Source organism: Bidens hawaiensis, unplaced genomic scaffold (assembly GCF_021521415.1).
Source record: "Bidens hawaiensis isolate Kalapana, Puna unplaced genomic scaffold, B.hawaiensis_p1.1 tig00059133_1, whole genome shotgun sequence".
Taxonomy (NCBI): domain Eukaryota; kingdom Viridiplantae; phylum Streptophyta; class Magnoliopsida; order Asterales; family Asteraceae; genus Bidens; species Bidens hawaiensis.
Window position 1 is genome coordinate 33,025 of NW_027500660.1, and position 25,673 is coordinate 58,697.

General features: G+C 35.3%; 1 protein-coding gene and 1 non-coding gene across 2 annotated transcripts; both read left to right on the top strand.

Annotated features, from left to right (window-relative positions):
- The first annotated feature begins 7,556 nt into the window (after window positions 1–7,556).
- On the top strand, window positions 7,557–12,599 carry LOC143602540 (MACPF domain-containing protein At4g24290-like). The gene is made up of 7 exons (XM_077079608.1): window positions 7,557–8,008; window positions 8,889–9,127; window positions 9,195–9,396; window positions 10,433–10,501; window positions 10,795–10,981; window positions 11,114–11,280; window positions 11,843–12,599. Exons 1-7 carry the CDS (start codon window positions 7,757–7,759, stop codon window positions 12,536–12,538), a joined length of 1,812 nt encoding a protein of 603 aa, XP_076935723.1. The 5' UTR covers window positions 7,557–7,756; the 3' UTR covers window positions 12,539–12,599.
- Window positions 12,600–13,167: 568 nt separating this feature from the next.
- Window positions 13,168–13,239, top strand: TRNAW-CCA (transfer RNA tryptophan (anticodon CCA)). The gene has a single exon. It is a non-coding gene; the product is annotated as a tRNA-Trp (tRNA).
- Window positions 13,240–25,673: the final 12,434 nt, after the last annotated feature.

The window sequence follows — 25,673 nt, forward strand, 5'->3', positions numbered from 1 at the left end:
CACTTTATACTCTATGAAAGTTGTTCGAGTATACTTTGTAAAGAAGGTTGTTCGGGCATACTATCTTATGAAGGTTGCTCAGGCACACTGTTCATCAAAGTATATTTGATTGAATGTGTTTCTGATTTTGATAGGGTTTATGCTAGATTGAGTTACTTGATTTATATTTGAGAAATTTATTTGGGTATCTTAATTGATTCCTAGCAAGAATGCTTATTTGATATTTTATACTTGATTATTTATCTTGTGATTAAGTTCTCAAGAAATCTTGTATTTCGAGCAAGCTTTCTTCATATTTACTTGACTTTAAATTATCTAGCTTGACCAAGCAATGTTTGTGAGTAACAAGGAATCGGGTAAACCTTATAAGATTAAAGAAAATGTTATCAAGCAAGGTTTAATATTTTATCGGGTAAGCTTTGTGTAAGTGGAAGTATACCGAGTAGACTTTGAAAAGGTTTACTTTTCCGAGTAAGGTTTGCTAAGCCTAGAATGATAAAGAGTTATATGTTTTAAAACATCAAGTGGATAATGTTACTATTTGACAGCTAATAATTCACAAAATGACAAAAAAACATTTAAAACCCACTTTCAAAAGGTATATAAGAGGGAGTTAGGCAAAATTTTCAACATTACATTTCCCTCTCTCTCATTCCACTGCAACTGCTTACTCGCAAAGAAACCCAAACCGACCTATCGCATTCATTCTTAATCCAAACCCTAATTTGAATCAGCCCTCTAATTCCGACTCGGTAAGCATTAATAATGTGTTTTCCGATCACGATTAGACTATTATGGGCTTTGATTATGTATTTGATTACTAATATTTTGTTTATGTGTTTAGGTTATAAACTTGTCGAAGAACAGGTTCTTGATGATTTTTTTTTCTCTCTTTCTTCTTCATTTTTATACCTTGAAATTACTTAAAGTACTGAACTTTATGACTAATTTCACTTTGAATGTGTTTGATTGTGTTGTTCAGATATGGCAGAAGAAGAACAGCCAAAGTACTTCTTTGAAAAGAAGCATAACATGTGTGCACTTTTGCAAGTCACACCTGACAACGAGCCAGTGGAGAGAATGATTACATGGATGGCTCGATCGAATGTCAGCTTTGCTTTCAATGAATGTCCTGTCATCTACAAAAATCATTCACTGGATTTCTGGAGATCTGCAGAACTTGTTGAAGATATCAATGGAAAGAGAATCGAAGCAACTGTTGCAAGACAAGAAATACACATAACTAAAAGGATGATAAGAAGATGCTTGCGGTTGAATGATGATGACCATAATCCAATAAACTTCAATACAGCACACCTGATGAAAATATTTGAAGAGACGATGGGTTATCAGGGAACAGTCCATGATGGACAATTTCAAAAGGGAATGTTACCTATGTTGTATAGATTTCTCATTCACCATGTGATACAGGGATTTGCTCCACGAAAGGTATCAAGGACTCTGATGAGTCGTGATCTAGCAAATGCCACTGTGGGGATAATATATGATTTACCATTCAACTTCTCAAATATGATTTATGATGGATTGGTATCAAACTTAAAGAAGGATGAGGTAGATAGATTTCTACAGTACCCAAGATTCCTACAGATAATCTTCAACCGCGAATTACAAAATCTACCCACTATTGGCATTACACACCTACTGCAGAATCCTGACACTTGCAGAAGAATCAGAAATCCGGGTGTGGCCAATAGATTTGACTCAAACATTCCATTTGAGATATTGCCAAGGTTGTTGGACCATGACTTGAATGTGATGCCTGTGCCTGAGCTGAGCTCAGAGGAGGAAGATGAGGTTGATGAGTTGGAGGATGAAGATGATGATAATGATGATGGAGATGAAGGAGGGGCTGGAGGAGCCATGATTGTTGATGTACCTGATCAGGGGGAGCAACCTGAGGAGCCAGTACAAACTCCACAACATTCACCATTACCTATTGACCAACCCATTATACCATCACCACCACAAACTCCACCACATCAAATCACTCAATCCCCACCCCAAACCCTAAGCCAATCTCAACCTGAAATATCAACACATATATCCCCAACACCACAAACACCACCAACATCTAGCCAAATTCATTCTGATCCATTAATTCCAAGCCCACCTCATACACAATCACCATCACAATCCATTTTCCAAACTCACACCACAACCCAAGAACAAACTGAAAATGAACCTTTTTCTACATCACCACCCACAATACCACCCACTGACACTAACTTATTAACCTTGTTAAAAGAAAATGCTGATCTGAAGAGAAGGAATGAGGAGGTGACAATGGAGAATGTTATGTTGCTTGAGAAGTTGGTACAAGCTAAAATGAGAATTGAATCCCTGGAGCAGGAGGTTGAGAAGACCTCAGCTGCCCCAAAACAGGGGGAGAATGAAATAATACCAACTGACTCTGGTGTGAATGTTGAAACTATAACTGGAACAGGTGTAGAGACTGTAGACAGTTTGAAACTAATTATGAATGCATATGATGATAGAGAGGAGAGTAGTGAGGAGAGGAGAGCTGAAGATGATGAGTATGAAGGTGATAAATCAGATGTTGGAGAACAAGATTATGATTACAATGATGAAATAGTGAATGTGGAAAGAGATATGATGTTGAAGAGAATGTTGAGACAGTGGATGAAAGTGAAAAGATAAATGATGAAGAAATAGTGACTACCACTGATATGGTCACTGATGTGCTGAAAGAAACTCAAACTGATGAAATTATTCAAGGGATGACTGCTACTGAGGAGCCAATCATTACTGAAGGTGAACAACCTGAAAGCTCCAAGAGGGTAGAGTATGACCCTGAATTAGAAGCACTTGAGAAGGAGATTGATGGCTATAGACAATCCGATGATGAGGAGGAAGTAGTGCCTAAAAGGATGGATAAAGACAAAGAAAAAGTCACAGAAGAAGAGTCTGTTAAGGCCTATCCTGAAAAAGATGTTTTGTTTACAGAAGATGCTGAAGCTGCTGCTGCTGCTTTAAGGGAACAAGAAAATATTTTAAGAGAAACAAGGGACAGAGAGATACTGGCCCAAACCATGGACCCTGTAGAGTTGGCAGAGCAGGAAACCTTAATCAACCAAGCCAAGTTTTCAAAAGAAGTTATTGAAGAAGTGGTTGATCAAGAGGTGATTGAGGCCTTGATTAAGTTAAAAAGAGATGAGGTAGTTGACAATTCCTTAGCTATAGTGGTTAGCATGTTTCAATCTCAAAGTAAATCAATAGAAACTGCTGAACCTACAAATCTGAATACTGAAATGATGAATGAAGAGGAAATTGGTGAGTCCATTGCCTCAATGGCTGCAAAGAAATGGGCCCAACAGATTAAAGATGACATTAGACAAAATCCTGATGAATGGGAATATATGGATGATCCCAAGTATGGAAAGAAATATTCAAGAAAAAGGGATAGACCAGAAACATTTATGCCGACTGAAGGTACTGAGTCTGCAAAGAAAGGGAGATGGGATGAAAGAAATAAATGCTATATTGAGACTCCTGATGATGATGATAATGATGCTAGTCCAATCAGGGAAATTCCACTACAGACACTGCAACCAGGTCAAAGAATTCCAGGTGTTCCAAATGTTCCTGATGTGCCCATTAGAACTGAACCAAATACAGAGCATCCACCCTCTGATGAACCCATGATTGATGCTGTAAATGATTTAACTGAAGAGGAGGATGAATCTGAGGATTCAGATGATGATGATAATCCTGATGATGATCAAGGAAAGAGTGCCAAGACTGCAACAGTGAAAGAGAAAAGGTGATTGAGAAATGTGTAAAGGAGAATGAGAAGATTGAAAAGTTGGAAACTTTGAAAGAGAAGTTTGGAGGGATGTGTGGATACCTGCTGGAGAAAGGTTTGAAGCCTGAAATAGTTGAGAACCTATCTAGAGAATCAGTATCGGACCAATACAATAAACTGAAAAGAAAAGAAAAACTGAAGAGGGTCCAAACTGAGAGCTCTGCTAAACAATCTGAAACATTTGTTGATCCTCCAATAAAGAAAAGAAAGATAATGACTCTGAGGGAGAAACATAAGACTCAGAGTGAAAAGGAAAAGTCAAAGGAGGTACCTGTTGTTGAAACCCCAACTCCTCAAGAAGATAAGCCTGATCATGAAGATGAACTAATTTTTCCTTGGGAGAATGAAGAAATGATAAATATTCTAAGGGGGATAATGATAAACCAAAGGGGAATGAATGAAGCCTCTTTTGATGCATTAGAAAAGGAAGATTTGAAAAATCTTTTCTACATTCAAAAGGCTGATTGGGAGAAAGCTCTAAGGGAAGGAGAAAACCCTAGAAGCTTTGTGGATGGAAAATTTGTACCTGCTGGTCTGTCAAACAGACCTGGTATGGCAAAAATGCTGCTCACTCTTAAAGAACAAGCTGGACAAGATGTAGTTGAACTGGCTAACCTTCCACCTGAGATGGTAGAGGCAATCTACATCAAAACTTTCAATCTGGGGCCAAGAAAACCCATGAAGTCTATTCCATTTAGACCTTCAATCTCAAGAAGACATCCACAAGGTGGAAGAGTTGAAGGTGGAAGAGGTGAATCAAGTAGGTCTGTACTACAAAAAACATCAAGACCACAATCAGATGTGGATCTTCCCAAAGAACTCTACTACGATTCTGTATCTGAATGCTTAAGAGTGATTATGGAAAGCAGAAAGCTAAGAGAGATAGTTGTGAGAAGTGATTTTATGAGTATACTCAAGAACAACTAGAAAGAATGGCCACACTTGACCTGTATGATTATAGAGACAGAAACAAGATGGTAGGAAGCCAAATGAATGATCTCTCAAAGTTTTCGAAGAAAGAAGCTGACCAGGGATTCCGGTTCTTAAAAGAAAAGAGAAGTTGGAGAATGATTCAACTTCACAGATCAAAAAGGTCAGAGAAGTTATTGAAAATGGACAAAGCTGAACTGTACTACCAAATGAATGTTAGAGACAGGAATCCAGTGTCAAACTTGAATGCATGCTTAAGCCTTGGAAGAAGAATGACACGCCCCAACTACACAGTCCAAAGAAATGACATCATTACTGAAGTTGAATACAAAGAAAATGTTGACCATTACTTGCTGAAAAACTCTGATAGAAAAGTACTGGGGATAATCAAGAAGGATGAAGACTTGAATTGCTTGCATAATGAAGATCTAATGGATATAAGGGAGTTAGTCATACCAGAAGGTCATACTCATTACCGAGTCCTTGATATCTTTAAAATGAGAGCTGCATCAGTGATAACAAACAGAAGACAAGCTGCCTACAATGAAAGAAGGAGACAAGATTCATAGAGTAGGATTTGATTTGTAATGTCGTTTGACAGCTTTTGAATATATAACTGTTTATGTAATTTTATTATGTAACTTTGACTTTAATTTGATGTGTATTTTAATCATGTGTAAGTAACTATAGATGTGTTTTGGGTCAGCTGAGGTGTTCCAATCTAGGGGGAGATTGTTGAGTCAAGAAATTGACCTAAGGGGGAGATTGTTAAGTCAAAGACTTGTTCTATGGAACATATGGAAGATTGGAATCTTCTCAACCTCCTCAGAATTTGCTAAGTATGGATCCGGGCACACCTTAGACTTCCGAGCAAGCTTTTTTATTTAGCCGGGTATGATATTTTGTCCATCGGGCAGGGTTATCTTCTTGAAGTCTTCTTTAGTGGAAATCCGGGCAGAGTTTGCAAATTAGTGTATTACCGGGCAAGGTTCACTAGTTTATGCAAGTCCGGGCATGGTGCACTTTATCAAGCAGGTTTGTTCTTCATAGCCAAGTAAAGTTCACTTCCGAGTAAGCTTTAGGCTAACCAAGCTCATGAAGCCAAGTAATTGGAAGACCGGGCAAGGTATTGATTAATAAGTTGGTCCAAGTATGCTTGATATGTTAATGATATATCTCTAAGTATCATCGGGCAAGGTTCAACTCAAGCAAGGAACAGTGCTACCGAGCACACTTTGCTAATAAGTTATTTTCTAACAAAGGGTTGAAGGGACCATTGAAGAACAAGGTTGCTCGTAAGGGTTTGTCGGGCAAAGTTTGACAAAGTCAAGAAGATTGAAGTCTACCCGGTGATTATTTTACTTGGTAAAATACTCTTCAAGTAAAGTCTACCCGGAAACTGATCCCGAGCACACTTCTATATTACCAAGTCCTAAAGGATGGCAGAGCATACTCGGAAAGACAAGATTGATGCAAAGCCTACCTGGAAGACTTGTTTTACACTTAGGATTATTTCTGAATATGTAACTTGAATATGTCTTATCATTTAGGGTTTCTAGAAGGAATGACAGCTATCCAAGGGTGTCAGGCTTATAAAAGGAATAATTAGGGCACACCTGAGGACAGAGACACAACACGGAAAAATAGGCGACTGAATACGATAATCTTTATTGAGCTACTGCCGTTTTCCTAAAAGAAACCCTAAATCGATTACCTTTTGTATGATGAATATTATATAAATGGAAATCTTTTGAGTGAATCTTGTTTGTGTTTTCTAACTCTGATTATTAATTGCAACTACCCTGTTTGTTATTGATTCCGCCTTTAACTAATAGTAATCTTTCTAAATATAGCAACCCGTCATTAACTCTCTTGTTGGCACATTTATTTGTGTGAGTTATGACATGATTTGAGTAAGATCCAGCTGAAATCGGGGACCTGACACATTCCTTTGTCCTTTCCATTACCACGTCCATTTCATTCCGTCATCCATTCCATTACCTTATACCAAGCAGACCCTAAGAATTCCCTTATTTTTGTTTTTACTCCTTTTTCTTAAAGCGAGGGAGTATGGCTTCGTTACTACTCTGTATAACCAGATACTTCAACTTACTTCCGTCAAAGTTGAATCATAAGATTAGAACCCTGAAAGACGTTACGCTCAACTTCATGATACTAAACCGAAGACTTCTCATTCTAATTTAACTGCTCCACACCATTTAAAACGATTGGCATTTATAATTGAAAACTAACGTGATTCGGATAATCCTTTTTAATAACACTGTATCGTAGAAGATCATGAGAACACATGAACCATGTGCTCTCGACGATGTAATAACGTCTAAAGACCTATAAAGTAAGTATTCAGATCTTAAGCATGAACAAGCAAAATCAACTGAATATATACTTATAGTAATACTGTAGAGTGTACATAGATTCTTCATTTTAAAACCAGTCTCCGACATACGTCCTTTAATCTTACCAAATCTCCATTACGCGCTAAAATCTTGAAGAATTAATGAACAACTAGTCATTCGACAGCTCTCTACGCTAAATAAACTCTAGAAACGTAGTTTCTGTTACTACTCTGTTTCACCTAAGAATTTAACTTACTTCCGTCAAAGCTGAATCTCCGACACACATTACACTCAACAAGTTCATGATACTAGTTACGAAACCAAAGACTTCACATTTCCTAATATAACTACTCCAATAACTTAGTTTTACACAAACATATACACATATATCTTAAAAAGGATAACTTGTTGTCTCCATAAATGATAAATCTTATGATGTATGTATACCCTTTTGTCCTCCCAACACCTTCTTCAATACCCACAATCAATGTTCAAATCACCACCCACTCGTGTCGAATCCACCACCAAATTCCTTAAATAATATTACTATTAAACCTGCTCAAAACCCACCTAGGGTTCATCATGCATCTGTGAATTTTACAATTTCTAACAATTTGAAGGTGAAATGGCGTTGAAGCTTCCAGCTTTAGAAGCTGCAAACGCTGCGATTCATTCAATTGGATGTGGGTATGATATCTCCTTAGATCTGAGGCTTAAGTACCGGAAGTCAGAGTACAGGTTGATTGAGATTGATGAGAGTGAAGGTAGAGACATTGTGCTTCCTGGTGGGATTGTAATCCCGAATGTTTCGAAATCGATTAAGTGCGATAAAGGCGAACGGACTCGGTTTCGGTCTGATGTTATTCCCTTTCAGCAGGTAGTATGACCATGAATTTTATGATGATTTTACTGACTTTGGTCCCATAGGGGTGAGCAAATGGGTCCGGCTATTATAATATAACCGGGAATGATCGGTTAGGGTCTCGCGGACCCCTAATTATTTTATGATGTTTGAATTTTGTTTATGTGATGATTATTTGTTTGTTACTTGAAATGGATAATTTTGTTGTTTTTGTTTGTGAATCTTCATATAATTGCTTTGACATTATTATTGTTGTAAATGCTGGGCATGTGGAGATATGATCTTGTTAACTGTTTGTAGGCTTATTTTTTTTATTTGTTTCTTTTGGTTTATGTTGAAATGTTTTGTTTTTTATTTTTAGTGTTTAGATTATGTTAATAGAGGGTGTTCATGATTCGGTTTAAAGCTGGGAACCGATGTGTTCGTATAGTTAATCAAACACTGTTTTTTATATCATTAATTTTAATTATCATAGAAACAACCAAGTTTTCCAAATGTTCCGCTAAAGCGACTCAAAGTTGTTGTGTTCCTCTAAAGTCACTCAAATTTCATTTTTTGATTTTTTCATATATGTTTAAATAGTTTCTAAAGATAAGTGAGGCAAATAAACATATATGAATCATGGTTACCATTTAATATTTATTGTTTTCCAGTTTTACTTAAGTTGAACAATTATGAAACTAGGCTATTATTTAGTGAATCCTTTTTCTTCACTATTATTGCTCACTTCAAGTTAGTCTGAAAGAAACAATCACTAATTTTAACAAGGATTCATATATGTTTATTTTAGATCACTTCATTTAAAAAAAAGAAAGTTTATATTAGTTTTGGTTACATTGCCACATTGGTTCCGTATAACCAATGTATATAAGTATTTGAACTTGTTAATGTGCAGATGTCAGAGCAGTTCAACCAAGAAATATCATTAACTGGAAAAATTCCTTCAGGTCTCTTTAATTCAATGTTTGAATTTTCGGGAAGTTGGCAAAAAGATGCAAGTAATACTAAAACCCTAGCTTTTGATGGCGTTTTCATTTCATTGTACACCGTGGCCTTAGAAAAATCCCAAATGGTACTTTGTGATCATGCCAAGAAAGCAGTCCCGTCCACATGGGAGCCTGCATCGTTAGCAAGGTGCGCTTCAAAGCTATTTTGACCCATTTAGTTGACCCGTTTTTATTCTGTTGTATTGTTTTCGTAGGTTTATTGAGAATTTTGGGACTCATGTGATTGTGGGTGTGAAGATGGGTGGTAAAGATGTGATATATATGAAACAACAGCACGCATCATCTTTACAACCTGCTGATGTGCAGAAGAAGTTGAAGGCAATGGCGGATACAAGATTTTTGGACTCTGATGAACAATATGTTATTGATTCTGAACATGCTTCTCACAATGACAAGGTATGTTTGTGTGTATATATGTATGTGTGTGTATATATTTATTTATGTATGTGTGTATTAACATCTTTTGGTGAATTGTATAACTGCCCGATACTTGGTTTAACTACTCTATAGAATATCACTCGATTTCTCTTCATAAATAGTACAGTTTAATATAAATACTATATATGATATTGACTCGACCCAGTTTTGACTTACACTCACGTAAACTCACGTCACTGCTTATTCAGCATGCACGTGTATTATATGATATATATATCAAATATGGTAGACCCTTAGATTTTTTGCATGTTTTTTCAGAGGTTGGGTTGACATTTTCAGTTTTGTTCTTTTTTCATATTGTTTTCTTAATACTTCCAAATTAAGGTGCAGATTAGTAGTAATATTAAACTAGTATGGCCTGCTAGTGTCTAAATAAACTAACTTTATTCTTTATTTTACCTTTCATGAAGCTTTAAACTAATTTTGTAGGCCGGGTTGGCTCAACCCATTTTAGAGCTTTATAAACAATTAATGTGTCAAATAAAAGGGGGTGGCGGTGCAGCTTGTTGCCCGCTTATCCACCTCTCTATTGTAATTGGATCCTTTTATATGCATTTAACCGGCTATTATATGTTTTTAAATGTGTCAAATATAACAATAACTATATATAACTATATCATTACAGTAACAATCTAACCCGTTTTATGAAAAGACAATTTAGGAGGTTATTCTAATCCACTTTCTATACATGTTTTAAAACCTTTTGAATCATCATCATCATCATCATCGTACTCAGTATATCCCACCAATAGCAATGCTATGGTAGGGTCTGAGGAGGGTAAGATGTAGACAGCCTTTTTGAATATGGATGTAATTTTCACTCTTTGTGCACTGTTAAATCTTTTACGAGTTAAAAATTGTTCTGCGTGTAATGTCAATGTAATCTATAAATATACTGGGTATGATTGTTGTATCTATAAATATAATTCAAATAAGTTTCTTCACTTCCTTAAGTAAATGGTTTATAACCACTATATGTTTAATTTTGTTTCAGTATGAGATAAGAGAGCAACGGCTAAGGTTTGCAGATGCTGACCCCTCGAGCTCTTATTCTTATAAGGAGGTATTTGGTTATAATCTTTGGATCTGTGAGATGACGGAATTAGGGCTGCTAAACGGGTCGTGTTCGCTGGTTGGTGGGTCGTACCCAACATGAACACGACATGGACCTGAAAGTCGCGTCACACACATGAACCTAAAACCATGACCCGTTTGTTTATGGGTTGACCCGAACCCGAACCCGTTTAGACTAAACTCAGAATTATTTAGTGGTTATGCGCTTCTTGCGTCTCTCTACTTCAAATTGTTAGTGTGTGTGTAGGGAAGCAATAATTTGGTGATCTCAATTGATTGCAGGATCTTGTAAGCATTTGCAAAAGGAGAGGCGGGAGTGACGACCCGACCCTAAACCATAACGAGTGGTTGCATAGTGTACAATTAGAGCCTGATGTCATCACAATGTCCTTCATTCCAATAACCTCATTGCTCAACGGCGTTTCAGGAAGTGGATACTTGAGTCATGCCATAAATCTCTATTTACGCTGTAAGCATTTGTACGGGCTGGGCTGGGTTGGGCTGGGCTGGGTTGGGTTGACTAAAACACTTCTAATTATACTCATTTAGAGAGAAAACATAACCCAAAATGGGTCATTCATAAGTCAACGGTTTGATACAGATAAACCGCCAATCGAAGAACTACATCAGTTTTTGGAATTTCAGTTACCGAGACAGTGGGCACCGGTGTTCAGTGATTTGCCCCTTGGCCCACAACGTAAGCAGAGAACTACGGCTTCTTTGCAGTTCAGTTTTTTCGGGCCCAAGCTCTATGTGAACACCAATCCGGTAATACTAAAGCTTTTGGATTAACATTAGGGTTGTAAACAAGCGGACCCCGAACTCGTTTAAGCTCAAGCTCAGCTCATTTGACTTATGAGGGCTCGAGCTTGGCTTGTTTCGAGCTATATTTCTATAGCTCAAGCTCAGCTCACGAGTAGTTTCTCACGGTCGAGCTCGTCTCGTTTATTTTACTTCAGTTATTAACATACATATTTATTTATTTTTTAATAGAATTTAGTTATTTTTATTATGTATTTTATATGTAATAATAATTATTATGTGTGTGTGTGTGTGTGTGTAAGTGTATATATGTTTAATATAATAAATAAACATTATATAAGAACGGCTTGTTTAGGTTCGTGAGTCGGCTCAAGCTCGATAAGTGAAGTTCCGGCTCGGCCTCGTTTATTAAACAAATTTTTATACGCACATTTAAGCTTGGCTCGGTTTGATCTTTTAGTGAGCCGATCTCGAGTAGCTCGTGAGCGGTTTGATTCGTTTACACCCTTTAATTAACATACTCTACTTGATTTACCCGGTTGACTTTTTTCCAATTTGTGCAAAACAGGTGGATGTGGGTAAGAGACCGGTGATGGGTCTCCGACTTTACCTCGAAGGTAAACGAAGCAACCACTTAGCAATTCATTTACAACATCTCTCCTCTCTCCCGGCCGTCTTCCACCTACAAGACGAAACCCGACACTTTAACGAGGAACCATACGACCACAGATACTACGAGAAAGTCCAATGGAAACACTTCTCGCATGTCTGCACGGCCCCAGTCGAATCCGATGACGAGCTATCAATCGTCACCGGGGCCCACTTACAAGTCGGCTACCATGGGTTTAAAAAAGTCCTCTTTTTACGCCTCCAGTTCTCAACAGTAGTCGGTGCAGCAGCAATCAAGAATCCCGAGTGGGACGGGTCTCCCGGGTTGGCCCGGAAATCAGGGCTGATATCGACTCTAATAAGTCACCATTTCACAGCGGTCCTGAAACCGCCACCTCAGCCTGCCGAGGTTAATATAAACTCTGCCGTGTACCCAGGAGGCCCGCCCACGCCCGTTCAAGCACCGAAGCTGTTGAAGTTTGTGGACACTACGGAAATGACGCGGGGCCCACAAGATACACCCGGGTATTGGGTGGTCTCGGGGGCTCGGCTTGTGGTGGATAAAGGGAAAATCTCGCTTAGAGTTAAGTATTCTCTGCTGACTGTAATAGTATCAGATGATGATGAAGAAACAGGGGTGGGACTCTTTTGTTAGAATGTTGAAGTTAGATTGATTGTATTTGGTAGGTTGTTTTGAGTTTGATGTTTTGAGATGGCATGGTAATATAATATAATGTTGTTGTTTGTTTAATGTTGGTTATTTGTCTCTATCTTGGTTGGTTTGATGACACGGTGCAGTGGCGGATTCAAATTTTTTTTTTTAACGTGTCTCCATAAATCTTTTTCAATGGGTCTAAAAATTTTGAGGGTCGGAAGTTTTTGTTATCGAGTGGTGTCACATAGATATAAACACAAGTTTTATGTTTCAACTTATACCTAAATACCTAACTTTAAACTAAAAGCACACATTAATATAAACTATAGTAATTTGCAAATCCACTATATAATCTTCTACCGTATGATCATCTAGATAAGACGATAATAATCAAATAAGTAAGAAAACAATCGATTACCAAATCGAATTTTCAATAAATAATATACATAAAAACCAAATATTAAGTAAAACAAATCTGAAATGTTAGGTACACTGTATAACCTTAAACATTTATCATATAACCGGAAAACTAGTCAAAATTGATCAGTTATGATGTAATTTAAAACATAATTTCCGTAAACGAAATTAAATAGCAATTATATAAATTAGTTAAGACTGAGTACTCAAAGGGATCCGTGGCGCAATGGTAGCGCGTCTGACTCCAGATCAGAAGGTTGCGTGTTCGATTCACGTCGGGTTCAAACCCCTGTTATTAACATCCCTAGTTTTTTTGTTTCACAAACCCCCCTTAACACTGTTTTTTAATCACAGCTCTCTATCCACAAAGTTATATTTCTTTCATCTGAATTTTGATTTTCTCATTTTATATTGAGTAAATGACATTATATGTCTCAATTGTTTGATCAAATTGAAACATATTCATTAAGATGGTCAGTTTTAATTTTTCAAAACGGGTTGGTTATAACAAGACAATCGTACTCCTGACAATTAAAATTTCATGTTAAGAATAATTATATGGCGTCATATTGTAAGTTAAAGTTACTTGTGGAATGAAAAAGAAATTACATATAAACTGAAAAAAACCATAGTCTGTCTATGTGTATTGTGTAACATGTATGTAGATAGCCTTTTTGTTGTATACAAACACTCCAAAGAAGCTAGATATGGAAACAACTTTACTTCATATTTTTCATTGACTTCAATTCTAATTGAACAAACCTTTTATAGACTAAACAAAGAACTACCCAACTATCCTTATATTAAGACAAGTTACCTAGAATTGGAAAATAATTTAAACAAACAAAACAAATTGAAATTAACACTAATGGTGCATGGGTTGAGTTCCTCTATGAATTATGAACGTGAGTATAACCATATCAAGAGACCTTCATATTTTAAACTTAGATTTATATAATACAATACAAGGTTGAGTGGGGTCTGGGACAGAGGCGGACCTACGTTGACGCTACGGGGTCGGCCGACTCCTTTAAAGAAAATATTTAGTATTATATATGTGTTAGAATCCCGGCCGACCCTGTGAAATTTTAACACCGACCCCTGTATGACCCGTGAGAATGCAAGATGAAAATAGCAGATTGAATTTGGACTCAACCTGAAAATTTTCCGGTGACAGGAAGATGGTCGGAGGTAGGTTAAGATATGAAGAAGATAATAGTAACATTTAAATATTTAATATTTAATGATGGGAATTAAATAGAATTATACAAAAAGGGAGTCTAGTCAAAAGTGAATGTGAGAGTAAGATAAAAGACGTCAATTTTGTTACTATTTTAAAAAAAAAAAACATTTGTATCAAATTTTGTTAGTAATTTTTTTTTGAAAAACATTTGTGTTAAACAGCAAACATATCATCAAAATTTATTGTTTATTTATTTTTTTATTTACTTATTTAGGCTGAAAAACAATTTTTCGTTTGTGTTGCTATAACAAAGATAAGACCAATGATAGTGAATGGACTGGTTATGCTAACAAGCTTCAAGGTTTCAGGTTAACCTAACGCAGGTCGTGGTGTCCCTCTACGTTTGCAAAACGTAGAAGGAGGTTCACTAGTTTGTTGTTGATTGTTTGTAGTTCACCGAGGATCCAGAACCGTGATGTTTGGAACCGGTTTTTGGATAAAGTTCTTGGTGAAGCTATGATGTTTGTGAAGTAAGAAAGAAATAAGCAAAGACCATATTTCTCAAGGAAGAAGAGAAGATCAGGGAGTGTGTGTTATCTGCCCAGATCTTGGTGTGTTCTTGTTTATGGCTAAGTTCTCATTTTATAGAAGGAGAGACCAAGCCTTTCGTCCAGTGTACAAACTAATTTACCTCCAGTTTGCATAGAGAGTTGACCTTTGTGGGCGGGAAGCTTTGGACCGTTGGTCCGTGATTAAAATAATAATACTTTATCTGAGCATGTCCCTTGCTCAGAGGGAACAGTGATGTGAGTCTTGGGTTGACATCGTACTGTAGCATGTGGGTACTTGTTTTCATAAGTTTGGGCGGGAAATGAAGCTTTTAACCTTTTTAGCGTTAATGTATTCCAGCCATTTTATTATTTCCTTGGGCTACCCCCGTCATCAGCCCCCCAAGTCAGAGGTGTTTGAGAGGTAAGCTCAAGGGCTTCTGACTTTTGCACACATTTTGTTTATTGCTTAAAGGCTTCAAGGCTTGAAGGTTTCGAGGCTTTGTTCAGTTTTGGTTATTTTTTGAATTTCTGACATGACTGTTGATGTGATAGTAACTGTCAGATTGCGGTTCCCAATAACTGCTTTTTCATTAATAGTTATCAATAGGATAACTACTCATTTTCTTCCAGTTTTTTCTTTAAAGTTTCATCATATTCAAGTTCCTTTCATTCTTCTATCAGGTTAGTTTCGATCCTTCATCTTTCCTTCAAAATTATGGTTGCCAAAAAGGATCTTTCGGTTAGTTTTTCTCGGTTAACTCAAGAAGAGGTTGAATCGTTTTGTATTGAGTGGGGAATAGGGTTAAAGTATAAACCGATTGCTCCGCCGGTCGATTCTTCAATCGATTGTTGTCCGGCAGGCTTCATTGCCCTTTATTTCCGTCACTTTGAGTTTTCGAATCTCCGACATCCGTTTTCAATCTTTGTCTTGAATGTTTTGGAATATTATCGTGTGTCGTTCGGTCAGATTCATCCGTTAGGGCTTGCTAGAGTCATACACTTTGAAGTTTTATGTAAAGCCCTAGGTTATGACTCTTCATTGTTGAGTTTTCGCCGTTTCTTTCGCTTAGCGAAAAACGGTGATTGGTACACGTTTGAATACACTAAAGTCGATACGTGTTTGGTGTCCTCGGCGGTTACAACCCTCAGTTCTTGGAAGGACCGTTTTTTCTTTGTTTCCGATTCTATCATTCCATTTAAATCCGTTTGGAGGAAACCCGAGGCTGTTTTAAACGAACCGGAGCCGACTGAATCCAAGTTGAATGAAGCCTTTTTGAAATCGATTAGGGAATGTCCATCGCGTCTTCGTCCTTTTCCCGAACATCTTCTTGTGTTATTAGGAATTAGCAAACTATGGGATAAGCCTAATCGGGATCCCATGCTTATGAGGGATGATAAGGGTATGCTCTCGTCTATCCCGTATTTGCTTTACTTTGTTGACATATTTGTTAATGGGTTTCTTTTGTATTTGCAGTCATGTCGGCTTTGGACTTCTTAAAAAGTGATGACACTTCAGACGTTGTTTTTACGGATGCTGCGGCTGTTGGTGACGATGCTACGGTTCGGGGGAAAGAAGGTAGGTTCGAAGATTCAGGGTATGTTGGGGTTCCAAACGTTAAAGGGTTTACCAAGGCTACTGCTCCTAAGACTTCTACTCGTCGTTCTACACAACGTTTGTTGAAGTCCCCTGGCCCATCATCTTCTCACGAACCTGTTGAAGTTAGTGATGACGTTCACGTTGTTGAAGATCATGGTCTAGGTTTGGAACGTTTGTTGAAGTCCCCTGGCCCATCATCTATTACATATTTTTTTTTTACTATGTAATCTTTTATTTAGCATTCATCTTTTTGTTTTTTAACAATCTCTTTTAATATTTAGTGTAAATATATATTTAAATGATACTTGTATTTATTTCTTGGAGAAAAACTTATTTAGGAATACCAAATTTGATAGTTTATGTTTAAATTTTAAAAAATGAATGATCGTAGAGAACGACTTTAAATTTATTGTATTTTAGTTATGTTCTTTGAATGACGTTTCATGCAACCTTTTTTTTAATGATGTTTTGTTTAATTATTATTTTATATTACCCACCCGATTTGACCTAATCGAAACAACCAAACCGAACCAGGGAAAAAATTATATGTGGATTTAACCCGACCCGAATGACCGAATCGGACCAAAAAAAACTTAACTATCGATAGTCAACTGAGTATCGATCCAAAAAATTTCCGACCCTTGCGAAAAAATTTTCTGAATCCGCCACCGGTCTGGGATGCGTGTGAATTCGTAGCACCTTTGGTCTCTGGATTAGATGACCGTTATGACATTGATCCAAGAATTAGTTTTGAAACTGGTCTCGTTTGGTGTTTGATTTTACAATAAACATTAAATCATTTTTCCTAACTTTGTTGTATGTGAAAATTAACCAACTCATTCACAACCGTGACGGCTTAATCGTACCTGTAACTCTAATTAACTGCAAATGTTTTGAATAACAATATTATTCATGGAGTAAACTTGCTATATAGAACACACTTGCTATTAATGTAAATCACACTATCCAATATATCAAGTCAAAATTAAAACATATACTCAACTCTTATAAATATTTCAATACTATAACGAGTTAAACGGCCATTTCCAATACATATCCGTTCTCTTGTCATAACTGTGAGAATTGGTATTCGATGATTCACATTAACAAAATACAAGTATATAAATATAAGGTGATATCCACTAATCATGGAGAATGTAACTGATTCCTAAATTACATGATTGACAATATTAATAGCTAATATTACTTGCTAAAACCCACCTTCAAGCGGATAGGTGGTGGACCAACACGAAGTAGTACACGGAAGCGTTCAAACAAAGGTATCGGAAGGCTTTTGGTGAATATTTTTGCCACTTGTAGCTTGGTAGGAATAAATTTTGTATGTAGACGACCTGAAGTAACAAGTTAACGAACAAAATGATAGTCATGTCTATATGTTTTGCTCGTTTATGAGAAACAGGATTCTGGGAGAGCATGAAGTACTTATAAAAGATGTGTGAGCCATATGATTTCAGCTGCCGTATTTTCCATGGCTCTATATTCGGATTCACAACTTGAACGAGAAACCGTCGGTTGCTTTTTTGCACTCCAAGACACTAGATTTCCACCTAAGTAAATGGAATAACCATACGTAGATCAACGAGTCTCGATACATCTTTCCCAATCCGCATCGGAGTAACCAATTAACCGAGTAACAAATTGAACACAAGTAAACAAATATATTGTTCGTTTTACTAATATCCTAATAGTCTTGGTAACGTTTTTCGTCAAGTCCTCAAGTCGATAAAAGTCAAACCTGTAATAATGCATAAAATAATATTTTGTCAACACGTATGTTGGTGAGCAATTTCATAGTTTGAGTATATATAATATGAGCGAAATCCACAAACGTATATGAGACTATAAATAAAAGCATCAATCGTGGTATATAAAAACATATGTAATGAGGATCCTTTTTACTCGGTAACAACCGACATACTCTGATAATGAGGCCCTATTCTACTAGCACAAGGCTAAGTAGTTAGGGGAGCGTATGATCATACTTAATAAGGCTCAACAACAACATAAAAATAAACACTCGTGCACGTAAAGCATATGAGGCATATAACACACAAAAGAGCAAGTATTCCAAGTATCATATACCCTAAAGTTTGTGGTTTGAGAAAAGTGTATAATAAATCATTCTTGTTTTGAATAAGTATGCATGTTACCCCCAAAACATAAAAGGGAAAACGGGGGATGAAATGTACTCACCTCAATTGACCAATCGAGAAATAATAAATGATCGAAATGTAGAAAACTTGCGAACGAAACGAACGAATCCAACTTGAAAGCTAAATGAAAACGAACAAATAAAATATATTAAGGAATTTAAACTTTAGTTGAAACTACATTTGTAACATTAGACGAGAAGGTTCGGTTGTTAATCGGGTTACCTGTAAATTTATTAACAATTAGAGACTCGTACTTAATTAATAATTTAAAATAAAATAATATTATTTATTGGGCTTTTAAATGACTAAACCAATATTAAATAGAAATAGATGAGTTTAAATCAAGAGTTCGGTTTTATAAAAATGAATTGATAATAAAGTTTATAATAATTTTATTAATGATAATGATAGTAATGATAATAATGATTTTAGAATATGTTATATATATATATATAAGATAATAGTGATAATAACACATAATAATACTACCAATAATTGTAGTTAAAACTAATAATAGTAGTAGTAATAATAAATATAATAATTATTTCTGTATTGTTGAAAACGTTATTAATAGATTTATAAGTTTTAATAATAATAATTACTATTATTATAATAATTATATGTGCCATATTAATAATAACTAATACTTATTTCATTTTAATAATAATAGTATTAGTGATAAAAAGATATAACTCGAGTGATGATGACGTTAAATGGTAACTACGCCCGACGTGGGTTTCGGTTGAATAAAACAAGTGGATAATATTAAAAATGATAGGTTTTAATAATATTACCTAATAATCATAATGATAACTATCTTATTAATGATAATAATAATAATAATGTGTTTTATAAGGATTTATGTTATTAATAATAATGATACCAAAAATACACTCCAATGTCGGTTTAAGGGGGAATCGAACTCGTGACTCAATTACCGATTATGAGTTAGACACCAAGATAAACAAACTCTAAATCTCATTACCTATAAACAATGCTTGACCGAGAACAATTGTCGGAGCCGAACAAAGGTCGTCGGAGAAACCCTTTCCTCCAGAGAGGGAGAGAGAGAGAGAGAGTGAGAGAGTAAGGCAGAGAGAGAGAGGGAGACGGTGAGAGAGAGAGAGAGAGAGAGAGGCAGAGAGAGAGAGAGAGACGCGGAGAGAGAAGAGAGGCGGAGAAAGAGAAGAGAGAGAGCAACGGAGTGAGCAGAGAGAGAGAGGTACCGGTGGCCGTTTTTCCGGTCGCCGGAAAAACGAGCCGGAGGGGAAAGGGGGCTGCCGGAATTACGAGGGAAAGGAAGGAGAGGGGTGGTTGCGTCGGGTGATGGTTTGTGGACCAGAGGGGAAGAAAGGGGAGGCCGGAGGTCGGAATATGGTGGCTGCCGGAAAAACAGCATGGGGGTGGCGGGCAGCAAGAAATCGGCGCCGGAAATGTGAGAGAGGTGGAGGGGGCGGATGGGATAATATGCATTAGGGTTAGGTCTTTTTCTATTTATATGTATTTTACATATTTACCGAATGGCCCTCCAAATTCTAATGATTTTATGAAAAGGTATTAAACTTAAGAAATATTAATGTAGATTCGAAAATGGCAAGTATACCCCTTACAATTTATAAACTAATTTTATGTTTATTGAACAACGATTATTACACGCCTACATGACGGGTTCGAAGCATAACTTATTAAAATAAAGCGTGAAAGAAAATCGAAATCCAAATTTGACGGATGTCACAGTATCCCCAACTTTTTGGAAATTTCGTCCCGAAATTAAAATAAACTCAAAGAAAAAGTAATTATTAACGAACATTTTCTTTAGTAAGATACTTGCATGAACAAAATTTTAAGCAAAAGAATAACGTCAAATCCTAGCATGACTCGAAAAACGCTACAAATGAGAAACATGATAAAGGCACTTATATATAGGAAGTACCAGCGGCGTATCCACCATGCCCTTATCATAACTCGCGTTTCTACCGTCTTTCCGCTATCATCCTCGGACCTGAGTTATCGCACACAAGTGTACTTACTATGGCTTCCATACGGGGATTTCGATAATTAAGTGTGCACCCAAAATTATTTAGATCGTCGTATGGTCCACATGGTTCGTCCATTGTGTGCTTTAAGAGACATATTTATTTTGAAATATTTAACATAGATGTGTAAATAAATTTGTTGAATTTTACCAATCTTGACAAAACAATACTAGCGGTTGAGAATTTCGGGATTGACTTTTTAATAAGTAGGAAAATGGGTACATAATTGAAGCAACAAAATCCGACGGTATAAATCGAGGTGATAATAACAATTCGGTTGAAATAAGTAAGGATGATCGATTAAATAACTAAAAAAAAATTTATTTAAGGGTAACAATGTGAAATGAGTTTTTGAAGTCAAAAGTCATCAAGATAATTGTCAAGTATATACATCGAGGCACAAAATATCGCCGATAATGAAATCCGATAAGTAAAGAATGAGAAGTCCAATAAATGAACCCATAAAGTTGGGGTAAACGACGATACAATTAATAATAACATCGTTCGGTGTGTTTCACACGTGAACAAACTTGAGGTTAAAAGTAATTGAGAATTCGATTGCGTAGAATGTAATAACATGATAAATGAGGTGAGTTTCTTTGGGGTGACGCATACTTGTATCAATATAAATAAAATAGTATTTGATTAACAACCAAAACAATCGATGAAATGTGATAAAACATGAATACGACCACTATTGTGAAACCATTTATATAATCGTCATTATAATAACGGTTTCTAATAGCGCCAAAATTTGTAGACAACCACACATAGGCCGTTACTAGGTTAGATGAAATGATATAGATTAATGTATAGAATCGTGTTTACATAAATGCTCAAATATAAATAACATAGTCATGGAAATATTGTTTAAAAGATAAACAAAATTTGTAGCGAAATTGAGGCTATGAAAATATTACACAAATTGTTATTGAATAGTTTGAATTCGGTCATGAATAATCAAAAACATCAAAATGAGATCTCATGTGCATAATATTGTCATCGAACCATCGCATCAAATGAAAGAAAAATCGCAATAATCGTGAGACTCGAATAAATGTCGAAATAGGTAAATCGCGTAGCGTATAATAGAATAAAATTTGAACTAAGGTCTTAAGTAAGGCCGTTTTATTGTTTCTAAGAAATGTACGTAACAACAAAGCATCGCGGTAACGCATTTCCAGGGAAAATATTTAAATCATTACTGAATGTAAATCTTGTAATCCAAATTGTTAAAGGAGTTTGTATACATAAAGCGGTTGTGATGAAAAATATTTATAAAATAATGCTTGCGATGATAAGAAGTAATAGTTTGCGTTAATCGTTATTGAACGAAAATTTGTTACTAAATAAATCTGCATTCAACATTCAAAATGAAATCTCGTATTTATAAAGTCTTTATGAGATTTATCACATTAGGTGACAATATTTAAAATCTTAAAATCATACATATAATCGTTTAATAACCTTTGAAAACAAATCCTCATAATAGAATTTTGTTGTCATGACAGTACCATATATATATATATATAGAGTTTATAATTTAAAAGTGATTATTTGAATACATAAGGTTGTTATAAATACACTAGTTGTATATATTTAAATAAATAAATAAAAATTTAGGGAAAAACGAAGCTTGCATGTGTAGGGAGTGGCTTTAGGCTACGTACGGTGAATGGTTTGGAAATTTAGTGGTAAGTGAGAGTGTTTAGGTTGGCTTGGATTGTTGAATGCTCTTGAGTTGAATCGATGGGGTTTGTTGAGTTTAGGTCTTTTGAGTGGGTTAGGCTTGGATGATTTGTGTGAGTAGCGGTTGGGCTAACAGGTGAGGTTTGGCTTATTTGAGCTCGGTTAAGTTGATGGGTTAGATAATTTTGATCTTGGCTAGTTTGGGTTGAGATTTGGTTTATACATGTATTTTGTAAGGAGTGTGTTTGGGTTGCTATTTTGATATCAAACTCTATGGTTGGATGAGAACGATGTGGCGATATGGTTTGGTGAATTGACATAGCATGGGTCGAAGGATTTGAGTCATAGCCGGGTAAGCTTTGGTTATTATATGTTCAACGCATTTTATGGGTGTGTTTGTCGGTGTCTTTGAAGTATTTGGGTAGTGAGTTTGATAGGATTTTTCTTTTTTTTATGGCGTAAAAGTGTCGGTATTTAAGGCTTTTCGTTGGGTTAATGTTGTACATCTTGGATTTTGCATGGGGCTTGAGTTGGTGAGGATATAACGTTGATGTGTTAGGTTTCGTTCATATTGAGGAAAAATTTGAGTGCTCGGGAAACTTTCGAGGTGGAAGGGTGGTTTGATTCAAGGCGGTAGTTTGAGATGGATTACGGGTGTTTGGAAACTTTGTTGCGTCTAGGGAGTTTTTTTTTTGTTTTTTTGTTTTTTTTTAACTAATAATAGGTATTAATTGAAAATATCATATTTTATAAATAATGTTTGAAGCATCCATGAGGATTTTGATAATAAAAATTATAAGTTAATATATATATATATATATATATATATATATATATGAATATATATTATATAAATAGGATTTTTGAGATCCGAGCATGTGAATCACACAATTTTTTTTATAAAGATTGTAATATATATTTTTTTTTGCTAAAAGTTTTCCACTAAAATGAGAGTTGTTATGATACGTCGGGTCGACTTAAGTTGCAAAATAGTTTATGAGAAAATTCGGAATAAGTCAACCCGCATAACGTAAAGTCGTTCTTGAAATGCTTAAAAGTGGAAAATATTATGGGATACTAAGTTAATAAAGTTTGCTTAATTCAAAGTTTATTGCCAAAAATAAAAGTTGATTGTCATGAGGAAGCAAAATAAATTTTTATAAAGATTAAAATAAATTTTGCTTATGAGGAAATTTAAAATAAGTAAATTGAATGTTAAAATTTGTTATGAGGTCTCGATATTGAATGATAAATGTCGTTTTGGGAAAACAAAGTTGGGTAAATTTTTTTTTACCAAGTTCGTTACTTAATATCGTGTAACGAAAATATCGTGATAAGTTAAAATGTCCGGCATTGCAAATCGAGAGATCACAAGTAACGATTTTGGTCTTTAAAATAAAATTTCTATGAAGATTTGCATGAGAGTTTCAAGAAGATTACAAGCTTTAAGTTTGTGACTTTCTTGAGAAATCATGGCAAAACTATCATAAAAATTTTAAAACGCGGAAAATCGTGTGATGTAAATTTCTTTATTTGCGAAAAATTATAATGAACCAAGGATTGCATGATGAAAGTTATGAAAATAAATTTGGGTAACGAAAATTCTACCATGTATATTATATGATATAGTGTAATTAAAATGTCATGGGAAAAATTTAAATAATCAATATTGTCACATGATAGTTCCAAAATGAACGAGATCGTTATAAAAATGAAATTTTGTGAAATCTTGTATGAAAACTTTAAAGACAATTTAAGATTTATATAATGAGAATTTACTTGAAAATTTAGAGTAAAATTTATCATAAGAACCTTTTTAATATGATGAAATTTATATGATAAGATTTTTTTGTATGTAAATAGACTTAATGAAAATAAATGACATTTTAAAATTATTACGAACAGATCGAACTAGCTATATATATACATATATTTTTTTTAACTTATATCGAAGAGGTCATAATGAACGAAACTTGTAATAAAATCATTGTGAAATCAAAATGAGTAAATTGGTGTAAAACTTTACCATATAAAATCGAGATATAAAGAATTATCAATATAAAAAAATATAACATTTATAAATGAGAACTTGTGATAAGAATTTATAACAAAATAAAGGGAAAATGGTTTAAATTCTTGAAATATAATAATAATGTTTTAAGATTTTAAGGCGGAAAAATCGTGCATGAACCACCATGACTTGATATTTCGACACTAAAAACCTTTATTACAAAAATACCATGTTGGAGTCTAAACATGTTCACGTACCACCGCGTCTTTTTCATGTCTTCGACTCAAATAACGATTGTAACAAAAATGATAAATCAGAATACAACGTCATGTCAAAACGCTAGTCCACGTGCCACCGCAGGACTATTGTTTTGACACCGAAAATTAGGATGGCGAACGGAACGCTCACATTCGACTACTTAAAGTGGTAATCTCATAAGAGACAATCTTTAAGGAGATTTGAAACAACAGGATCCAAGTTAAGCTCGTGATCCAAAACACACAATAAAAATTAATGTTTTTGCGTTTTAAGGCAATGATACCTTGGAGTACTATTAAGTGTGTTTATGTGTATATATAAAATTAAACAAAAGTAAGGTAAGGATACCGTAGTATGTTTCGAGTATTTGTGTATATATACGATTTAATGAAATAAATAAGTGTATAAATAACAAGTGTATAGAACAATCAAGTAGGGTAAACACGTAAAGGCAACACGTATAAGGACCCTAAAGTAAAGACTATAATAGGTTGTTACGCCTAACCACCTATCCTATACTCTTGTGGCTTTGATACCAATCTGTCACACATCGACCAAAGGCGGAACATGCCGGGATGCAACCGATTGCCCAAAACACAAGACACTATTAAAGTGACAATATTTAAACAACTCATTTATTTCACAAATCAATAAACAACACATCTTGGTCATACAAACAAATTGAACACAAGTAAACAAATATATTGTTCGTTTTACTAATATCCTAATAGTCTTGGTAACGTTTTTCGTCAAGTCGATAAAAGTCAAAACTGTAACAATGCATAAAATAATATTTTTTCAACACGTATGTTGGTGAGCAATTTCATAGTTTGAGTATATATAATATGAGCGAAATCCACAAACGTATACGAGACTATAAATAAAAGCATCAATCGTGGTATATAAAAACATATGTAATGAGGATCCTTTCTACTCGGTAACAACCGACATACTCGGATAATGAGGCCCTATTTTACTAGCACAAGGCTAAGTAGTTAGGGGAGCGTATGATCATACTTAATGAGACTTAACAACAACATAAAAATAAACACTCGTGCACGTAAAGCATATGAGGCATATAACACACAAAAGAGCAAGTATTCCAAGTATCATATACCCTAAAGTTTGTGGTTTGAGAAAAGTGTATAATAAATCATTCTTGTTTTGAATAAGTATGCATGTTACCCCCAAAACATAAAAGGGAAAACGGGGGATGAAA

Coding starts and splice junctions, on each gene's coding strand:
- LOC143602540 (XM_077079608.1), top strand. CDS start 7,757: ATGGCGTTGAAGCTTCCAGCTTTAGAAGCTGCAAACGCTGCGATTCAT. Junction 9,128..9,194: donor GAGCCTGCATCGTTAGCAAG/GTGCGCTTCAAA, acceptor TTGTTTTCGTAG/GTTTATTGAGAATTTTGGGA. Junction 10,502..10,794: donor GCTCTTATTCTTATAAGGAG/GTATTTGGTTAT, acceptor AATTGATTGCAG/GATCTTGTAAGCATTTGCAA.